The sequence below is a fragment of the Archocentrus centrarchus genome, chromosome 5 (genome assembly GCF_007364275.1).
Source record: "Archocentrus centrarchus isolate MPI-CPG fArcCen1 chromosome 5, fArcCen1, whole genome shotgun sequence".
Classification (NCBI taxonomy): Eukaryota; Metazoa; Chordata; class Actinopteri; order Cichliformes; family Cichlidae; genus Archocentrus; species Archocentrus centrarchus.
The window spans coordinates 13,493,767-13,515,390 of NC_044350.1; the positions used below are offsets into that span (position 1 = coordinate 13,493,767).

A 21,624-nucleotide genomic window follows, 5' to 3' on the forward strand; every position below is an offset into this window, starting at 1 on the left:
TATACCTTCTCCAGGCAACAAAAGGTTGACAGCAGCTCCCAGCTGTTACTGCCCTCTGTAGTCAGCAGATGTGTCAGTTTGATTCAGTTATTATGTAGCCCCAGTTCACAACAATACTCATCTTAATGCATTTTATACTGTGATGTAAAGACTCTACACTATTAGAGAGAGAACCCCCAACAATCAAACCTATGAGCAAGCTCTTGGTGACAGTGGGGAGGAGGAACTCCCTTTAACAGGAAGATGCTTTAAGGCAGAACTTGTCTCAGGGGGGGTGACTGGTTGGATGTTGAGGGGAAAGAGAATATGATAAAGAGAAGCATGGAGACACCATGAACAACAAACAGGTGAAAACACAAACTACACAAGAGGGCAGGCAACAGTTAATGAAATGCAATAGAGGCATTTAAATGCATGGGGAATGGAGGACAAGTTCTTAAGTCATCATGGGAAGTCTCCAAGCAGCCTGAGCCTGAAGCAGCATATTTTAAGGGATGGTTCATGGTCCCCTGATTCAGCCCTACTCATAAGCTTTATTAAAAAGGAAAGTTTAAGGTTTAACCTTACAAGTAGAGAGAATGTCTCCTGAATCCAAAGTGAAAGCTGGTTCCCTGATAGCTGAAGACAGTGCTTCCCATTCTACTTTGAAAACTGCAGAAACCAAAAAAAAAAACCCTCAGAGAGCTAAGTGTTGAATGGGAATATTGTGCCATCATTAGGTTTATGATGGGGCTTCGTCATTTGGGATTTTGTATGTGAGGACAAAGATTTGGATTTAACAGGGAGCCAGTGAGAAAAATATGATCTCTCTTTCTAATCCTCTCAGTGCCGAATTTTGGTTCAACAGAAATACAGATACGAATGTAATTAAGTCATGACTACACAGATATTCAGCGTACTTGTTAAGTTCATATGTGCTTCTTTCCTCAGGCCTTTGAGCTAGCTACTGGAGATTACCTGTTTGAACCCCACTCTGGAGAAGACTACTCCAGAGATGAAGGTTGGTGTGGTCCGCACATCATATGTCTACGTTTAACTAGAGGGCAGTTCCAACAAAGATGAGCTTAAATGCACATAAATGTCAAAAACATTTTAGGATAGACTGTAAAATCTGTCAAGTATATTAATACTTGTGACTCTGGTGCATGATTGGTAGAAGAAATTGCAGTGAAAGTTTTATTATTCACATAATTTTTAATCTGCTCAGTTTTCTTTCCTCTTACACGTCATTTTTAAGTATTTTGACTTATATCTTGTACAGATGAATATACTATAAAAATGAATGTGTTCTCTGGGTTCTAACAGTAATGAAGTTCATCTGTGTTTGTTTCGCTGCTTCATTGTAGATCACATAGCGCTGATCATCGAGCTGCTAGGCAAAGTCCCTCGGAAGCTGATATTGGCAGGCAAATACTCCAAGGAGTTTTTCACCAAGAAAGGTAAACATGGCTGCCTGCTACCAGCTGTCCGCAGCAGCTAAATCCAGTTCATCCTTAAAATACTCTCAGGTATTTGGTGCAAAAGTTACTATTTCAGGCCCAACACCTGATGGCTCAAGGGAACAGCCATCTGCTCAGTTTGAACTAGCAAATTATCATCAGTGCAGCTATTTCAAGTTTGTAGAGGTGCTGCAGTAGAACATAGTCTACAGAGAAAGTGCTGCATGAGCAGCACTTAGAGCAGAGCAGCAGCAAGTGATCCGACTGTGTGTTTACTCAAGAGGCACTCTGGCACTTGTTGTGGAAACACTGAGTCCGATGCACAAAAACTATAGTTATGAACATAAAATGGAAAGAAATCGATTTGAAGCCTAAGAATGCACTTCTGCTTTTTGCTTCACACGTAGAAGCTGCAATTACATGGGTGGTGCATAGATTCAAGATTCCTTTAAATGTCATTGTGCAACAACAAGTTTGTATAAAAAAATCTCAGATGTGGCCCTTAATGCTACTAATGAAAAATGAATGGGTATTTTAGTCTTAATAAATAAAGGTCTTTTTTTTGTGGTGAAGTGAGGATGATGAGTTCACTAGTCTCACAGCCTAAAGGAAGAAACTGCATCAAAATCACAGATATGGATATTTCTGTGTTGCTTTGGGCACTGCAGACACTTCATCACATCAGCATCAGTAATGCTCTGCAGATTGTTGCTGGTGATGTTCTGGGTGCTTTTAATCACCCGCTGCAGAGCCTTCTGCTCGTGGGTGTGCATAATCCATAACAGGTTGCCTTCAGACAAGATGCTGTCTGTTGCTCTTCTGTGCAAACAAGAACTTTAGATGGGGATTTATCTTTGTTAAACTTTGTTTAATAGTTTCTGAGTTGTCTTCACTATGATGGAGAGAGAGAGATTTCCAGGAACCTAAAATTGTTCGCCTGCTTTATCATGCTGATGTTAACAGGAATGTGCGTGCCTTAAACTCTGCAGAGTGACTGATAACACCAAAAAGCAGATTGTTGGTGTTGATGCACATTTTGAATGTGTTTTCTCCCAGGCGACCTTCGGCACATCACCAAATTGAAGCCTTGGGGTCTGTTTGATGTCCTGGTAGAAAAGTACGAGTGGTCCAAAGAGGAGGCCCACTCTTTCAGCAGCTTCCTGCTGCCCATGCTGGACCTGGTGCCTGAAAGGAGAGCCACCGCAGCCCAGTGCCTGTCCCATCCATGGCTCACATCCTAGAGGCTGCCTATACACACACACTGCTTCATATTGTGAAAGGATATATTAGGTTTGAAGGGCCGAAGCTTGAAAACATACAGTAAGCAAATACTTAGATTTCTGTACGAGCCTGTGATTCCATCGTGCCTGTAGCCTGTTGTCATGGCTCTCACAGGTCTATCTACACACACCTGGAAGCATTGAGACAATAGAAAGACTGTTGTTGAAGCTTTGTTCAGTTAAGGAAGAAGGCTAAAACAAGCTTAAAGTGCTCTCTCAGTATTTGTCTTTTTCTTTTTTTTAACTGGCTGCATAGAGCTTAACGATCTTACTTTCTCTTTTTTGCTGGCTCCAGCGCTTTCTCTTCTGCACATTATTTTTTTTTGTATTTTAGACATAGCATATTGTCAGGTTAAAAGGGGATTGCACTTTTCTAATAATGCTGAAGGGTGCAGGATGCTAACAGAGTCATAATAATGACTATCAGAGCCACATTTGATTATCACATAGAAGCCAAATTTGTCTGTTTGCTAGTCATCATGTTAGGTGTACCAGCTTTCATGCCTTTAAACAGTGTGCAAAAGTGCAAAGTTGATAACTACATATTGCTTACTGGAATGAAGAGCAGCTAGCAGCTTTTAAAGCACTGTTGTCTAATAACTTTTTACATTTCTATACAGATGCAGTTCAGACATTGTGCACATGGTAAGATGAATTCAGAATCACTCTGATAGCCAAAGTTTTCTCTCATTTTCTTGTTAAAAGTATTTTTAGTTTCAGCATTATTTTATGTTGTCCTAAGATAAGTACTTGATATATTATAATGTGAACAAAAATCATACCCCTTCTCTTTTTCATGCATGAGGTGGCCAAATGCTTTTTCATACCTCGGGTTGCTTTTTGCCTAATAAATTTAATTCCTGCATTAACAGTTGAATGCAGCTATATGAGTATCCACATCGAGTGTACAGAACAGTGTACCAAAGAGTTGGACTTTGGTTTCTCTTTTTCTGAGCTTGAAACTGACAGGTTGTACAGAGTGAGGACACAGTCTGAAAAGGTTTGAGTAAATGTTTTTTTTTTTTTTGGAGTCATGTTTGAGTGAAAGGTCAGTCTTTGTTTTTCAGGTGTACAAAAGTTTCTGCTTCACAAGAAGGTGCTGGATGTGAAAATCATAGATTGTACTTGATACATTTATTGTAATATTCCTTTCAGTCTTATCTGAAACATTTTGCTTGTTTTTCTATGAAGGCTCTATGTTCATGTCTCCTCATTTGTTTTTTTTTTTTTTTCTGTAGGCAGTAAGAATAAATAATTTTCAAAGTCTTTCAGGATTGTGTGTCATTCATTGCCACTGTTTTACTACCCTGAAATGTTGTCAATATCACTCAGCACAGATACTTGCGAGAGCACAAGTATCCAGCAGAACAAGCATGAAATGGTTTTTAAACCTGCCATCTCCCTACTGCAGCGTCTGTGTGTGAAATCTGGTTGTAGGGATTTGAACCCATGTTTGAATAGCACAGGTAATAGGTGCGTTCAAATGAAGGCTTGTGTAACTTTGTTAAGCAGCATCCTTCTAAACCAAACAGCCTGAAGACTATTTCCTGAGTCTCATCATTGTCTGGAGTTCATTTATAAAAACGTATATAATGTATATGAATGTAGAAACGTGGCTTTTAATAGAGCATTAATGCTAAAAATTAATTAAGAGTGGTATCAGCTTGGGTATCATGTTATTTTTAGTGCTGTTAAGTTTCCCATATAGAAGAAAACAGTAGCTTATACAGTACCAGTCAAATGTTTGGACACCCATGAATTGGTAAATGTCATGAAAACTGAAACAATAGCCCTCTCAAATAATGAAAACATTTCAGATAAATGTTTTTAGAAATCAACATTTATTTGAACATATCAATTGGTTTTTAAAAAGTAGAACGGCAACTAAATGTGGGAGCTGATTCTAATGGTAGAAGTGGTTTTTACTGCAGACAATCTGAAGCTGTCACCTTGGAGATGAGGATGGACAGTGACTGATAAGCTTATTTTGAAGCAGAGGTGAACTTATTTCTTCAAACACACTCGAAGCCTGGGAATGTGTCGAATCAGAGGCAGTCTTCATGAAATCTCATCCATTCATCCTGTTGTCCACCGGGGTCTATGCATTATCTGTAGTCAAGAAGAGGACATGATTACTGAAGACATAAGCCAATTGCTATTAATGGTTCAGTAGGATTTTAACATTTAGGCTTGACTTATGTTTAGGAGAAAAATTCATAAATCAATGTGCATACATTTTCGCTTCCTGGGAACTACCATCACCCGGGACCTCAAGTGGGAGCCCACCATCACCTCTGTTGTCAAAAAGGCCCAGCAGAGGATGTACTTCCTGCGGCAGTTGAAGAAATTCAACTTGCCAGCAAGGACCATGGTGCAGTTCTATACTGCCATCATTGAGTCCATCCTCACCTCCTCCATCACTGTGTGGTACGCTGGAGCCACCACTAGGGACAAACAGAGACTACAGCGCGTTGTGCACTCTGCTGAGAAGGTGATTGGCTGTAACCTCCCATCTCTCCAGGACCTGTACACCTCCAGGACACTGGGGCGTGCAGGTCGGATCACAGCCGACCACTCTCACCCTGGGCACAGACCTTTTGACCCTCTCCCCTCAGGCAGGAGGCTACGGTCCATACGGACCAGAACCTCCCGCCATAAGAACAGTTTCTTCCCCTCTGCTGTTGGACTCATGAACAATTACCCTAAGACTGTTACCACCACCCTCCACAAACGCTGATGACCCTATGTCTATGCACCTGTCTGATTGCACTGATGTACATATTAGTGGAATATAGTTTACATTCTTTTATCTTTTAATTAGTCTCTGCACTGTATAAGCTCTAATATCTCTCTATATTTGCAATTTGTATACTTGTATATTGTCTTATAGTTTTTATACTTATTTGTTTTTTTTTTTTTGTTTTTTTTTTTCTGTAAGCACGAAGTACCGCAGCAATTTCCTAATGCTGTGAACCTGTTCACCCATATGGCAATAAAAACCTTCTGATTCTGATTCTGATTCTGATCAAAAGTTGTTGTTTTTTTTTAACACATTTCTAAAGATAAATCAGAAGGATGCAAGTTTGTCCTCTCACAGTAATGTGTTCTTCTTAGCCCAAACACGCTAAAACCTTTAACGTCCCTTGTTCTTACTCCCTCCCTATAGTATCCCATTTTTCTTCTTTTGCAGAGTATCCCCTCATCCTAATCGTAGTTCTCAGTAGTTCTCCACCCTCCCTTCCCCCTGGTCACCTTTTTCCTCCACCTGGAAATCTTCAGGCAGCAGCTTGTCCTGTCTGCTGCCCAGGCTGAAGGCCAGGAAGGAGAGTATGAGGGAGTCCATGATACTGATGATGGCCAGGATGTAGGCCCAGCGCACTGTGCAGTTGCCCAGAGTGTATTTGTCAGTCCGCTGGCCACACATGCGCTTCACCTCCTCCGAGTCCCAGCCGTCAGGATAGATCATGCAGCCGATCATCATGCATGTACCTGAGAGGAGACACAGGCTGATGAGTGTTGAACTTTGGCTCTCTATGTTTTGGTTTTGTTAGATAAGGTAGCCTACTTTCAGGTCTTTGGAAACATTTGTCGGCTGTTCGGTTATTCAAGTCCAAAAATTTGCATTGATTTGAAAGTGGGAGACCTGTGAAACTGAATAGACATGCTGACTGTGAAAAGACCATCTTGCTGCTGTTGACAGGCTCAGACAACAAACAAGACAGTGAAATCGCCAGAGAAATTAAATATACACTGTGTTCATTCAGGTAGACACACACACCCACACAGTTTAGTTGCCTAGCAACTCCAGAGCATCTCGAGAAAGATGAACTTGTTCATCTATTATTGACTCCACAGACAGACGGCTCAGACCTCTTGCCATCCCACCTCAGCGTGAGGAGGTGAAACAGCACACACGCCTCATATCTCACTTTCACTTTCTGATCCTCACAAACCCTTTCATCTTCACATGTTTCTGAGGCTTACTTTATTAAGTCCCCTTTAAAAATTATTTTAATAAATCAGAAAAACCCCTTCAGTTAAACTAATACAGCAGAATTCTTTCTTTAACTTTACCTTATTAAGCTCATACCTCAGGGCGCTCTGACTGAGCCAATTAACGATCCCATCCTGACTCCCAACAAACCCGATAAATTCTGCATCTACTCAGTCCAAAGAAGGCCTTTTGAATAGCTAAGCTATTGCATACTTTAAAAGAAAATGTTTGCACAGATACAAAGTCTTATTTGTATGCTGTATCTGTACCTTCATTGGCAGAATGCATGTCCTCCCCCTTTCTCTAATCACCACAACAAAATTCCACTGAGCTCGAGCCGCTAAAGAGACCAATTTGGACCTTAAAACAGTCATAATTTTCAAACAACTTGTGCCAACTTGTGCCATAGTTGGCCTCATCACAGGTGAGGATGACTCAGAGTACAGACAGTGGACTCAGGACTTTGTGGACTGGTGCCAGCGGAACCACCTCCTGATCAACGCCGCTAAAACCAAGGAGCTGGTGGTGGATTTCCACAGGCGCAGACCCACCACACGGACACCGGTGAACATCCAGGGAGTGGACATTGAGATAGTGGACTCTTATAAGTACCTGGGTGTTCACCTAAACAATAAACTGGACTGGACTCATAACACTGATGCGCTCTACAGGAAGGGTCAGAGCAGACTCTACCTGCTGAGAAGGCTGAGGTCTTTTGGAGTGCAGGGGACACTCCTGAAGACCTTCTATGACTCTGTGGTGGCATCAGCCATCTTCTATGCAGCAGTATGTTGGAGCAGCAGCTTGTCTACAGCTGAGAGGAAGAGGATAGACAAGCTCATCAGGAAAGCCAGCTCTGTCCTAGGATGTCCTCTCGACTCAGTGCAGGTGGTGGGAGACAGAAGGACTCTGACCAAAATAACATCACTGATGGACAAGGTCTCCCATCCCATGCATGAAACTGTTGCTGAGCTGGAGAGCTCCTTCAGTGACAGACTGCTGCATCCTAAATGCACAAAGGAGCGTTACCGCAGATCCTTCCTCCCAGCAGCTGTAAGACTTTATAACCATCACTGCTCCCAACAAAAACCACAATAGCCTACACAATGTAGGATAATATATAATATACTGTAAATAGTCCGGCCTGTTAAGGTTCAACACACAGGCACATCATGTACATTGTATATAGTGTTATTATTATTAGTAGTATTAAGGTTAATATTGTTTGTTGATTTTATATATATTCTTTTCTTAATAGTGTGAATTATTATATCTTTATTTATATTTATAATAACTGCGGCTGCTGTTACACCCAAATTTCCCCTCTGTGGGACAATAAAGGCTGTTTCTTCTTCTTCTTCTTCTTCAAAATGTCCTCATCTTGGAAAAAAAAAATCCCCACTGTCAGTGTCTAAAATTCATATTGCTTCTCATAAAGATGGATTTACAAGAGCACGCATGAACGGGGAGAGGAGAAAGTGTAACAGCACACCTTGAGGTTAATCGCATTGCTTGGTTCATTACAGGCCTCTCCTTTCACTTGCAGGTACATCTGCTCACAGACTGCTTCATGTTTCAAACAGGATCATGTTTCACCTCTGTCTGTGTCTCTGAGTCTGCACAGAACTACAGAAATACTGCAAAGTTTCATTTTAGATTTGGGCTTTCATACATTTTTCAGGCTGTCTTTGAATTTACGTACTGGGCCACTGTGATCCTTTACGACCTTCTGACAACTCTGTCTGTAAATCTAAAGTTCATGAGAATTCTTTTGTTTGTTTGTTTTGCTTTTCATGCAAAGCAGCGGTGCTTGATCTCCTAGCTGGTATTTGAGTTTCCACTTTGACCATTTTTTAGTTGGATTGATTCTTTTTCCCCCCTTTAGCATCTTTATATTCTTATGTAAAGGGTTGTATGAATAAATACATATTAAACTACTCTTTACATGCAAGTCCCATGGATAGAGGAAGTCTTCTCTGCTTTATAAATTCTACCTAATTACATTCTACATCTGCATGATCGATACATCACATGAAACTATTAGGCTGTTAATAGAGGTCAATTAATGCACAAGTAACATTTTACTATTTTAGCTGGTCTGAAGACTAGTTTTTACAGTTTAGGCTGTTTATTGCGGTAGTTACCCAGCTGGGGATCATGTCCCCTGGAAGCACAAGATAAATCTGTTGAATGTTGTCATTATTAATGGTATTTTTTAAAAGCTTCCCCCCGCGACCCTGAACTCGATGAGCAGAAGAAAATGGATGGATGGACTTAAAATTTGATCTTTGTGGAGTTAGAAACCATTTGTATGTCTGTGTGAAGCATGGGTCCCAACAAGACACTATTCTTTTAAAAGAGGGTCTTTACAGAGGCCCTTTTGTATAAGTTCTGCCAGCCGTTCTCTGATATATATTGCGCATCTGCAGGATTAATATTATGGCGTAGCCTAAATGTACTACATAGGTTACTTTCAGTTTTGAAATTTAGTACCTCTTAATTGGACTGGTAGCCTATTTGATGCTGCTACTTTTCACTATCGTAAATTCTTACTCTAAGATCTATCCTATAATTCCAGTACACTTTAAAACTCTTGGAACTTTTTTGGTCACATCATAAAGCTCACAGGAAGCCAGCTGCATCCAGGCACAGATCTTATAGACGCTCCCTGCGTTGCAGAAGAAGAAGAGGCTGAGGCAGACGATGCTGCCCACCACCAGCAGCATGGAAATCCCCACGAAGAACATGGCCGTCTTGAAGGCGCCCGACGGGATGGAGCCAAAGTCCAGCGCGCTCCCTTTGCAGGTGAGCTCTGAGGTGAGCGCGTTCCCGATGCAGTAGTGGAAGAGGCCGAAGTATCCGGCCTGCGGCGTGTTGACGCTGTCGCCGATCCAGTAGGGCTGGATGAACACCACCACGGTGATGACGGCGAAGGTGACGGTGAAAACGATCCAAAGAACCCCCATGGCTCGGGCGTTACGCACATAGTTGGTGTGGTAGATTTTGGCTGCCTCCTGGGCAGGAAGCATGGCGAGAGGTGGAAGAGCTTCTCAAAAACCAAACCAAACAAACGAACAACAATAAAAAATAAAAAAAAAACTCGGAATTTCTCACGTGAAGGAGCTAAAAAGTTAGTAAGTGACCGCCTTTACTTTTCTGCTCAAAAACATCCGCCGACAAAGTGCTCATTCTTTAGTAAGTGTTGGGTCTAGTGAGAGCTTCGGTGGTTCTATTTGCAATTCAAAACCACGGACAGCTCCTGGTACAGAAAGCACACCTGCGTGAGAGACACGCTCCCATTTACCTGCCCTGCAGAGATGAACAACGGCAGCATCGTTTCCACCGCGCTCAATGAGCGGATGTTTTTTCTTCCCTTTTTTTTTCCTGGCAGGGGGTTCCTCTAGGAAGACTGTGTACCTCAGATAATAAATGATTAATGGTTAAAAGACCCGCGCTGGATGGAGCAACACAGCGCGGCAAGCAAAGCTGTTTCACATGCAACAGCATAGGTTACTTAATCTTCTTTCTTTCTTTCTTTCTACTGCGGCAATGATGAAGTATTCATACATTTTACTGCTGTAATACAGAGAAATGCCCACTGTGAATTGTATAACAATTACTGTATTCCGTTGCTCTCAAACGAATGTACTAAAAACGCAGCATAATAAAAAGAGTTCAATATTTGCTTTTATTTGTAGCAAAGTTTGAGCATAAAGAAGCATGGAAAAAAGTGACAATGTACCTAGAGAGCTTTTCTGTCGAGGCTTCAGTGAACGGTATAAATTAGCTGAATGGCCGGGTCCTGTGTCTTTTTCTTAAAGAGATAACTTTCAGGTACTGTTCATCCTTACTGCCCTATTTTTAGATCCACGTCTACTTTCACAATTTAATAGATTCCACAATATATTCTTTACAAAATTCAGTTCATAATAAGAGCATGGTAGAGTGCTAGGGTAATTCTCCCTGGTCACAACACAGGACCCACTGCTCCTAATGCTTAGGGTGGGTCAAGCGCAGAGGATGATTTTCTCCAGAGTATGAAGAATATCTTATCATATCTCTACACTAAAGACCGCGAGATTTTATAATACAATCTCGATTTTTTTTTTTTTGCACCAAAGTTGTCGTAACTTTCCTGAGATGAACAACCAGAGTTTAAGGGAGGGGGGGGGGGGGGGGGGGGGGGGGGGGGTGCGCGGTCACTGCAGCTTTCTTTGCACGTGTCACTGATGGAGCGACTGAATGAGACGCTGCGACGTCTGCAAGACACTTTTGGATGTACTACAGTCGAACACTAGATGGAGCTACAGAGCTACAGAGCTGCAGTCAAATCTATCTTTTTTCTATCCCCACTTTTGCTGTTTTCGCTTTCCGCCCCAAATTACTTCTCAGACAAATTCCAATTTGCTGCATGTTTACATAGCATATCCTGAGATAAAGTAAAAAAAAAAAGAGTTAGCTTTTGTGGTTTGGCTGGTGTGGAACATAAACATTTAGATTTTGTGTCAGGAAAAGCTTTATAATAATGTACACGAGAATTACCTACTCTCTTTGCAGAAGGAGCCCTTTAGAGAGTGTTGTATAATATGTATGTATGGAATTATTATTATTATTATTATTATTATAATTATTATTACTGATGTGTTGATGTGTAAGCAACATTTTGTTGAGAAGTTTTACAACAATAAATGATTTGATCATTTTGAAGATGATATACTTTCTATCTTTTAATATACTGAGTGGCTGCTAACTATAACAGTCAAAAAATTCATATTTGCCTCCAACAGTTAGTGGTCTATGAGCCCACCAGCTCCTGTAAGATGATGTCAAATGTTGCTTTTTTCTTAATTTATTTTCACCTGTTTCTGTATTTCTAAAAGAAACAAACAAAACAAAAAACAAAACAAAAAGATTGTTGTCCCCTTCTACATTATGCTCCTTCTAATCATCAGTAGTGAAAACAAAACAGCAAATCTGTTGCTTTTATTACTGTGAGAATAAGTCATTATGTCGGGCAAAATTGTATGAAAACAAACAAAAAAAATCTTTGTGATTCTTTGTTACATTCAGATGCAGCTGTGCGGTCTTTTCTGTAGTGCGTTCCTTAAACAAATGTTCAGACATCATCACGCTGCTTTTCCATGCTTTTGTTCTCAGTGTTGGCCCACACACTGCTGGACTGTGAAAACACATAAATGTATCGACTTAAAGAAGCCTTTCTTACACTGCTGGTATATTTGATTTTGTGTTACCTTTTAGGATCTACTCTGTCAATATTTGAATACACAAAACTCCTGGCTGACAAAAAAAAAAGCTGGCTTATTACTTGATTTTGCACCTAAAATCCATAATTTTCTCAAAGAATGTTCTGCCATATTTGTTCATGTTTAGTTCTATTTTTTTCCCTCCTGCTGATCTGGAAGGTGTAACTGCTGACATTATAGATCTGTGGCGGTGCGTGTTTGTGCGTCTACGAGTGTGGGCGCTGGTGTGTTGTTGCACTTAAGCTTTATTAAGTGATGCAGCCCCAGTGTAAGGCAGAGGCTGCTTATAATCAAATTATTTGGAGCAGCAATCCAATTTTCCAAGACAGAATAGAGTGAGATTTTGTGCATGTGTGGCAGTGCATGTGTTTATAGTGTGATGTTGGCACTTGAGAGGGAGCTTGGGATTTCATGCTTTCTTTGTGTGTTTTTGTTAAATAGCCTCTCTCTGTGTGTGTGTGTGTGTGTGTGTGTGTGTGTGTGTGTGTGTGTGTGTGTGTGTGTGTGTGTGTGTGTGTGTGTGTGTGTGCACATGACTTAGTTTCTCTTTGAATGGAGAAAAGAAAAATCATATACAAGACCCAGCCTTTGATAAAGTCTTTGATAAAAATGATTGATGTGATATAATATAGTCTAATTTTCTACAGAGACTCTAACAGCTATACTCTGTTATCAGGATGCCTATAGATTTCAGGCGGTATGACTTCAAGGGGAATTCTTGGGTCTGGTGATGGTGCTTCACACCCAGTCTCCTTATTTTTTGCTTAAGGAGGAGCCTGTGAGTGTGTGTGTGTGTATTTAACCCTGTCTACCTTCTTTTAGGCCAACTCGATCTGAGAGTCTCTGCCAGCACAAAGAGGCTTTTCTGCCATTTCAGCATCTCTTCCTGTCCCTTTATTCCTGCCTGCTTTAGAGGCAGTTTCCATAGAAACAATTTGCAGGATGCCCTTAGAGAGAAAAGATGGTAGATGATGGGGTAAGATGACAGCAGAAGTTGAATGAATGAAATAATTAGCCAATTATACTGATTTAATGAGTGCTTTTTTTTCTTTCCTTTCACACTTAGTAATGTGCTATAAACATCCACATTTATACAGGCAGGGCAGTTTGTTCCTTGAGCTCCGGGATCTGTCTGTTTCCTGTCAGCAGGAACAGATGGATTCTATCTTTTCTGAATGTGTGTGTAAAAGACAAATGCATGCAATGTGCTTGGGGTGGTGGGCTAAAGAGCAGCCACTTCTTGTTGACTTCCTCATCTCATCTCATGTCATCTCTTTCTATCTTTGACACACACACACACACACACACACACACACACACACACACACACACACACACACACACATGATCTAACAGTAACTCGGTCAATGTAACGCCCCCCCCCCCAGGCTGCAGCAGCCACTGGGCCTATGAGCGACCTTCCAGCCTCCACTCTAGCTGAGACCCACTCACAGCCCAGCAGGAAACTTCAGCGCTGGGATAGATATGACCAAAGTGTGGGTCAGTTAGTGCCCAGAGGACTGAAGCTGAAATGTAGGTCTTCTTTATACTGTATCATGCCCATGCATAATTACTGATCACTCACAACCATTCCATCTCTCTTTCACAGATGATCACCACGTGAACACATACGCATGATCACCTATGCTGTTCTAGGCTTGAACAAATGCACCCTTGAAGTAGAGTTCATTTCTTTTTCTAAATTGTGTCAAAGTCAGTTTAACTCCTTGGAAGTATTGCTGCCCCGATGAAAAAAATGATCTTAGTGGACACCATGCAAGTGCTACAGCTTTTATTCAACTCCTGGCTTTGGACCTTTGTTCCATATCTGTACTTTCTCTCCCTGTGTGTCCCATCCTCTGCACTCACTGTGACAGAGCATGGTGTTGACATGACTGAGCCATGCTTGCTCTTTCCCCTGTGTGTTTTCTTTCTTTTTCTTTCTTTTTTTTTTTTTGTTGTTGCACAGTTTACTACACAGTTCTTGCACATCAAACAAACATGTAAATAAAAAGAAGTGCTTAGCCACTGTGATTGCACCCACTGTTCAGTTTGTAAAGCCTTGATTTGAGCATTTTGACCTTCACCGCATTGTTATTTTGAAGCCACCATATTTGGACAACAGGGTGGAGTTTGAAGTTATCAGATAATTGGTTAGCAAGCTACATCCATAGCCTGTACAAGGGCACTGGGCACGTACCAGCATGCGTACACACACACACACACACACACACACACACACACACACACACACACACACACACACACACACACACACACACACACACACACACACACACACAAAGTAATATCCATCCATCCATTTCCTTCAGCTCAGTTCAGCTAACAAGCTAACTTCTCACAGAAAGGCTCCAACCTGCCAGTGGATTAGAACTCAGGACCTTTTTGGTGTGAGACAAAGGTGCTAACCACTGCACCACACACATTATAACACACAAATAAAAGACTAGGATTTCCCTTACGAAAGCTGGAATGCAGACATTTTGGATGGGCTTTTACTACATAATATACACCACAGGCAGTGGAGAGGTCCTGTTCAGTGAACTATCACATTATTGATATCAAGCTTTGCAGTAAAAATCAAATGTTTTTAATATCGCTCTGCTGATAATAAAAGCATTCTTTTGTTACTTCTATCTGTCACGCTCTGTAGGATGGTTGGACAGATCACTGTGGGGTTTAGCACTACCACGAACTGGCAAAGGCCTGCTCTGCTGCTCTGCCACTGCAGCTGACACACATAAATCTAAAACACATATGCAGCTCCTCTGTGGCACCGTGCATAAAACAAAAGCATCTATGCACATCTAGGTGGTTCGAGTTGAAGTGAAGGGCATGAAAAGAAGCAAAATTTAAATAGCTATATATAATACAACTGCCTGACTTCCTGTTTTCACAGTTCACCTCTTTGTGTGCCAGCCAGTGAGTCGTCAAATGCGCGTTTGCGTAATCCCGGCCAATTCAAGCAGTTTTGTTACGGTTAAAAAAAGGGGATTAACTTATGGAGCTTCAAAGCCAAATATAGCATGTGAGGGATTATAGACACATCAAAGTGTAAGAATAAAGATGGAGAATACATTAGGGTGCAATTTCATCTTCCATCTCCCTTTCAGTGCTTCACGTCTTTTTCACCAAAGGAGGAGATGTGATGCTCAAGTTGGAGTAAAGAGAATCCTGAAGTTTACTGGCGTTAAACACATTTCAGCTTTATCTTCATCTTTTATATAATACTAATTAATATGTTTCACACAGCATAGTGAATGAGAGTGCTGTGAAACCATCTTCTTAATTCACAATTTCTTTCTTTTTTTAAACATATTTATCACACTTACATGTTTCAGATCATCATACAAATTTTAATATTAGATAAAGATAACTTGAGTAAATAAAAAAAATGCAGTTCTTAAATGATGATTCATTATGATGTTTCAAAAAGAACACAAAGGCTCGTCTTGACAATCCCCAAGATTTCTGGGAAAATATTCTGTGGACTGACGAGACAGAAGTTGATCATTTTGGAAGGTTTGAGTCCTGTTACATCTGGCATAAAACTAACACAGCATTTCATAAAAGAACATCACATCAACAGTCAAACATGGTGGTGGTAGTGTGATGGTTTGGAGCTGCTTTGCTGCTTCAGGATGACTCATTATGATTGATGGAACCATAAATTCTGCTGTTTCGCACAGGGGATCACTTATTTCTGTTAATAATTAAAATCATCATTTAAAAACTTGACTTTTCAAGTTATCTTTGTCTAATATTAAAATTTATTTGATGAACTGAAAAACTTAGCTGTGGGAGATATGCAAAAAAAAGAAAAAGAAAAAAGAAATCAGGAAGGGGGAAAGAATACTTTTTCAGAACAGTGTACAGGTATATGGCAACTCTGGAAATCCTCAAGGTCTTTTACACGATTTCCCACTAAAATACAGCTGATTTCCAATTTATATAAACCATTCAACATATGAAAACAGCCACAAAAAGACTGCTACAAAAAGAAAGTTATGAGTCATCTTTATCTTTTCAGGCCAGGACATTATCATAAGCTCCAGTAATGAGAATGATGCGCATGAATGTGTGCGGGTCACAAAAAAGCAAAGTGTTAAATCTGACTTCACCGTGACTGACAGAACCCGAGGGCGACTCAAACAATTGTATTTTAATGCCGCTTATGTAATTATTTTGATTGTATGCATCCCTAAATATAGGGATTATGCTGCAGTGTGGCAATTGCAATACTGAAATATCTTCAGGGTCTTATAACCCACAGAGTATGGTTATGAAATGTTCTTTTTTACACTGAAAGCACTGAAGAGGTGGCAGAGCAGGCGAAGGAATCATTTGACAACTGTAAACAGGCCTGAAGAGGAGGGAAAGGGCTTTACCGAACACTTAGCTAATAATGCAGTAGTTCTTATGAGCTGGTCTCTGGTTCCCCAGAGTAAAGGAGGTAAGTGTTGGTTTGTATGCGCCCACCCTTGTTGTGTTATATTGTCCCAGTTGTGTTGGCTGGTGGCTGGTAACCAACATCTAGGAGGATTTTAGCCATCCTCGTAATCTTGCGTGGAATCCAGCAGCCCTAACCACCGCCACCTGGCCCTGGGACACCAACACACACAGCTCATAAGCTCCTCTTTGCACAGAATGGGTTTACAGAGCATGCAACTGTGTGCAGACTCTGTTTCATAACATAAAAGTGATTGTCATCAGCATCAGTGCAGAGAGAGAGCGAGAGAGAGAAATGCTTATGCTGATCAGTAAAGAGCTAGTGCCAGCTCCTCACACTAGCAATTCTAATTTAATCAAAATGCACAGATAAAGCTATTTCTGTGGGGTGCTGTGAAATAGTGAGCTTGCAAGCATTTTGGAGAAGCAACTGATTATCATTGGCAAACTGATCAGTTTTGATCTGTTCACTTTGTACATGAGGCATGGTAATGAGGAGGATGAGTGTTTGGAAAAGCTGGAGTGTAGATTTGATGTGCCAATATAAACGCTGCCAGCAACTATGACAGCACAGTGGCACTGTGGTAAATTCACTTTGCATAGATTATTTAAAATGGTCAAGAAAATTCAAGAGAATGTTAGAGGAAGCTGTACTGGCAAAAATAGGTCAAAATGATTACAGATCAAGGATATAGAAAAAGGCTGTGTGTATGCATAAAGAGGGAGAGGGAAACTGAGGAAGACTGATTAAAGATCCGCTTGTTTTTTTGACTCAGCTAAGGGAAAGCATTTCAGTTTCCCCTTCTGAAGATAAGTGATTCAGTACAGAGCGCAGACTTCCCATTTAAACCAGGGCCAATGAACTCAGAGTCTAAGCAATAATATAATAACTTCTGAATGAGTTTTGAAGTTTGACCTCAAGGTGTTCAGACCGGTGGCCCCTCCTCTCCTCGCCTCATGGGAAATTGCTCCTCTGCTGATGGCATTTTAACGGACTTCAGATGTCACCGCTTGAAGTTACGGCTGTAGCTGTGTAATCGTTACAGCTCAGGAGGGGTGTGTCACGGGGCGGGGATGTTTGGTCTGTTCAGCTCGCTGATTGGGCTATAAGGTGGGGTTTTTGTTCCGTAGTTGGCCCAGCTGCACGCCAATCAATGCGATTATGTTGCCTTCAAGGACACTTCGTATTTGTTTAAATTACACAGTGCGGTTTAAGAGATGTAAGTTGTTTAATTACACTTTTGTGTATTTGGACTTCAATTTATATGTGACAGACTTGTGAGTCTGTCATTCCTTCATCATGTTGGGTAAGATATGGCTGGTGACTGGACTGCTTGTTGGTCGCAAAGGACTAACACCTGCAAGGCAGCAATTACAGTTTCTTTACAGATCTTAAAAATAGCAAACACTGTAAGAAATATTATGTTTTTATAGGGCAACATACAACAAAGCGCTCCATTTATGTGTAATACAGAGTAGCATACATATTGGTTTTCACACTCAGACATTACTGTTTAATTAGCCTTAGATTACAATTTGTGGACTTCATGAAATTAACTATTACCTCGTATCTAATTTTATTATAGTTATTTCAGATTGAGAATTAAATATTTTAATGCAAAGTCTTTGAGGGTTTGAAAAAATAGAAGAATCGAGCACTGAAGAAAGATAAAAGGATCAGTGCTTTTAAAGATAACCTTTGCCGGAATGTAAAAGTCAGGATATGCTCAGAATCTGCCTTTGCGGCAGATCTGACCATCGCTGTTTCTGCTTTAGCTGTTGTCATGTTCCATGTGTGCCCAGTATGAGTCTTTCTGAGTAGAGTTTGTATGTTCTCCCTGTGTCTGTGTGGGTTCTCTCTGAGTACTCCATGTTCAACAACATCTGGCCCAACATCTGAACGCTCATCTGGCTCTATGTGTTGGACCTGCGACAGGCTGGTGACCAGGGTGTAATCCTCCTCTTGGTGAAAGCTAGGATAGGCTCCAGCTGCCCTGCGACCCTGAAATAGATAAGTAGAAGAAAATTGATGGGTCTAAAGTATTGCATAGCATAGTACGATATAGTTCAGGATATTATATTATATTATATTATATTATATTATATTATATTATATTATATTATATTGCGAAAGTATCACATCGTCATCACTGGTGGTTGAATGTTGCGAATGGTTGATAGCAAGTTAATGATTCATTGTATTATTTATTCCCTTTCATTTCCATTTCTGGGTAAAAGTTATCCTACATAAATGTTTGCACTAAATTGTGAGTGGGGCAGTGATTAGGGAGAGACTCTGGTGTAAAGTGTGAATTGAATATTTCCCAAGAGTCCTTGAAGGCAGCATTACCCCCCACCAGCGTACGGTCTCAGCACTCAGTCAGCGTACTCGCTCAGAGAAGCGGTGTGGTTGCAGAGAAACGCGCTTATGCTTCCCTCACAGGCACTTTAAACAGGATGTAGCGACTGAGATAGACCACAGAAAGAAAAAAGCGGGTTAAGCACTGCGATGTGACACACACCAGAGAGACAGCAATGACCGCCACGGCACAGGAGAAAAAGTGGACAGGAGGAGTCTCGATGAGGCACCTCACCGCCGGCAGGTCTTGACGGCTGCTCCCGCTGACCTGAGATCCCCACCGCCACCTTCTCCGCCGCCGCCGAGCGGCAGCAGCAGCACCAGCGCACGGTTCACGCACACTGAAAACACATTACCCGAAATATTCCGCCGGTGAACCTTGAGAGCGACCATGGCGAGTCAGGGCGACTGCTGCGTGAAGGTTGCGTTGAGGTAAGGCTCCGACGTCTGTCTGCTGGAAATCTGCCGACCTTAACAGAGCACGTTTGCGTCTGTGCCTCCTGGCGATAAATGAAATGCATCATGCACACCTATAGCTTTGGCTTTAGCACTCCCTGATGTCTCTGTCCATTTCTGGGATACAGGAGATTGCAGAGCTACGGAGAACACTATCCCACCTTGTTTTATAATACATGGGCGGTGCTCGGCACAGTATCGATAAGGCAAAGCATGCGTTTGTTTCAAGCCACGTCCATGTAACTGTTTTCATGCTGGGGGTGTCACAAGTTCTGCACACAGCGCCTTGCATTCATGATTTTAACATTGGGTGAATTGACAAGGACAGCTGCAGCCAGGTGCAGGAGGGAGAATGGGCGTTTCTCTCTTAACCAATTTTTCAGGAATTATTCTTAAATGCAACTACCTGCATCCTCACCATATCTAAACAGGGTCAGCACCTTACATGTGCATGCCTGAGTTAGATCCATAACTAGGTTAAAAGCAGCACAATTGTTGTCCATAAAAAAAAAAAAAAATCCTGCTACAGCAAATGAATCGAGCACAAAGAGAATCTCCTTCAGAGCTGTGACATTCACTGCCTTTGTTGTATTGGGGAGCAGAGCTGCTTTTGAATTAGTGTGAGGAGATATTGTGGCTCATCAGTGTGTGTGTGTGTGTGTGTGTGTGTGTATGTCAAAAATAAATTTTGATTCAAAGTGATCATAATAAGTGAGCATGTGCTGGCACTTGCTGGGTGGCAGCCCTTGGAAACTGCATCTGTAATCAGACTCATTTTACAGTGTATGAAGCTGAGGCGGTGGGTCTGACAGACCCCACCAGTCCAATTAACTCAGAGCCTGGCAGACTGGCACATAAGCCAATGACTCCCTTGTGGTTGTACTGTGTCATGATAAGAGTTTTTCTGAGCAGTGCAGATGCTAAGGAACTTGGTTTAATATAGGAGTCATTATACCCTCTCAAATTCTACAAATAGTAACCAACAACATAGCCAAATGTAACTGTTCTTCATCATGCACCCATTTGAGGCCCTCATATCCCAATCCGGGATCTAGTAATTGACCTAAGTGGGGGGTTGAGAATGGGGGGTTGGTCCAGCCAAGCAGCCTTTTAAGATGAATCTTAAAACCACTGGCCCCATTTCCCCAGGGGAAGGCTTCAGCTGCCTCATTGTCAGCCACCGATTGAATCTCCTTTGTGCTCGTTCACAGTGACAACTGTAACAGGAAGTGGAGTATGTGGTGCTGACAGAAAAAGGTGAAAAGGGAAGCTATATAGGCCGCTGGTGGCTGCTGCTCAACTGAAGTTATCGAATGGAGCTGTGAGACCAGCCAAGAGGCTTGTTACTGTGCAAATGACTCAGTGAGGGTGATATACCACACTTGTGCCTGCTTTTAGCTCCCTCTGTCTTTTTTTGTCATTTGTTTTAACATTACCATCAGTTTGTAAACACATCTTTGTTCAGAAAAGAAGGTCAAATCAGCAAAGTAGCGTTGTATTCATAAGAGTACCTTGAAATTAGTTTTATTAGTGTAAATGTCTTGTTGTAATTAAACAAGGGCTAAGTAGTAACATGTAATTACTCTGCTGGGTGAGCCAACACTGCTCCATTTCATCATGTATGATCTGTGTGTATTTACATGCCCTGTAAGTGGCAAAAGCAGCGTGTGTGCGTGCGTGTGTATGTGTGTGTGTGTGTGTGTGTGTGTGTGTGTGTGTGTTTGACAGGAAATGGGAAGCATGCAAATAAACACATGGAGAAAGATAACTTCCTGCTGAGTAAGCAGTGCTTTTTCCCAACGACCTCCGAGCTTCTTTTATTCCCAGAGAAAGTCGGCCTTTGATAAGAGAGGGTGGCGTTTAATTGCTCCCATCAAGCGTTGCCTTCGGGTGGATGGCCTAGAACTTATGTCTGCATGTGTGAATATGCATTTTGAAGGCAACAGGGGTGTTGTGAGGGCCAGCTAACACATATGAAGTCTTGAGTTGCCACCATCCATTTCCTGAATGTCTGCACTGCCTTCCCTAAACAATGCTCATTTGACCAGTGAGACAACCTGCAATCCTGCACTCAAGACTTGACTGCCTGAGGGGTGGATTGGATCCGTACACACGCTTAAGTCAATGGATCTGCACTGCAGACATGATCGGATGCTTGTAATGTAAACGGCTGTTGTTAAATTGCTCCTGTCCTGGCTTTTGCATCTTTATCCAGCTGCATTCATTCATTTACAGTATAGCTACGTCTGGTGCAAGCAGGCTGTAGGGATCACTAGACTCCCCTAGACACACTCACCATCACACACACACACACACACACACACACACACACACACACACACACACACACACACACACACAC

At 41.6% G+C, this 21,624-nt stretch overlaps 3 protein-coding genes across 4 annotated transcripts in view; 2 read left to right on the plus strand and 1 right to left on the minus strand.

Moving 5' to 3' along the window:
- srpk1b (SRSF protein kinase 1b) overlaps nt 1–3,976 on the plus strand; it is a 28,892-nt gene extending 24,916 nt beyond the window's left edge. For both annotated transcript variants that reach the window (XM_030729544.1, XM_030729545.1), the window contains exons 14-16: nt 931–1,000; nt 1,347–1,439; nt 2,496–3,976. In XM_030729544.1, the coding sequence (XP_030585404.1) occupies nt 931–1,000; nt 1,347–1,439; nt 2,496–2,680 (348 nt within the window). In that variant the 3' untranslated portion in view covers nt 2,681–3,976. The remainder of the gene's footprint in view (nt 1–930; nt 1,001–1,346; nt 1,440–2,495) is intronic.
- A 1,960-nt stretch (nt 3,977–5,936) lies between these two features.
- Nucleotides 5,937–9,751, minus strand: lhfpl5a (LHFPL tetraspan subfamily member 5a). Its single transcript, XM_030728805.1, has 2 exons — nt 9,340–9,751; nt 5,937–6,208 (listed from the first exon to the last, which is right to left on the minus strand). The coding sequence occupies exons 1-2, from the start codon at nt 9,740–9,742 to the stop codon at nt 5,937–5,939; spliced, it is 675 nt and encodes a 224-aa protein (XP_030584665.1). The 5' UTR covers nt 9,743–9,751.
- A 9,364-nt stretch (nt 9,752–19,115) lies between these two features.
- The window catches only part of kif21b (kinesin family member 21B), a 60,607-nt gene continuing 58,098 nt past the window's right edge, over nt 19,116–21,624 (plus strand). The window contains 1 exon segment of the mRNA XM_030728806.1: nt 19,116–19,238. Within this exon segment, the coding sequence (XP_030584666.1) occupies nt 19,198–19,238 (41 nt within the window). The 5' untranslated portion in view covers nt 19,116–19,197.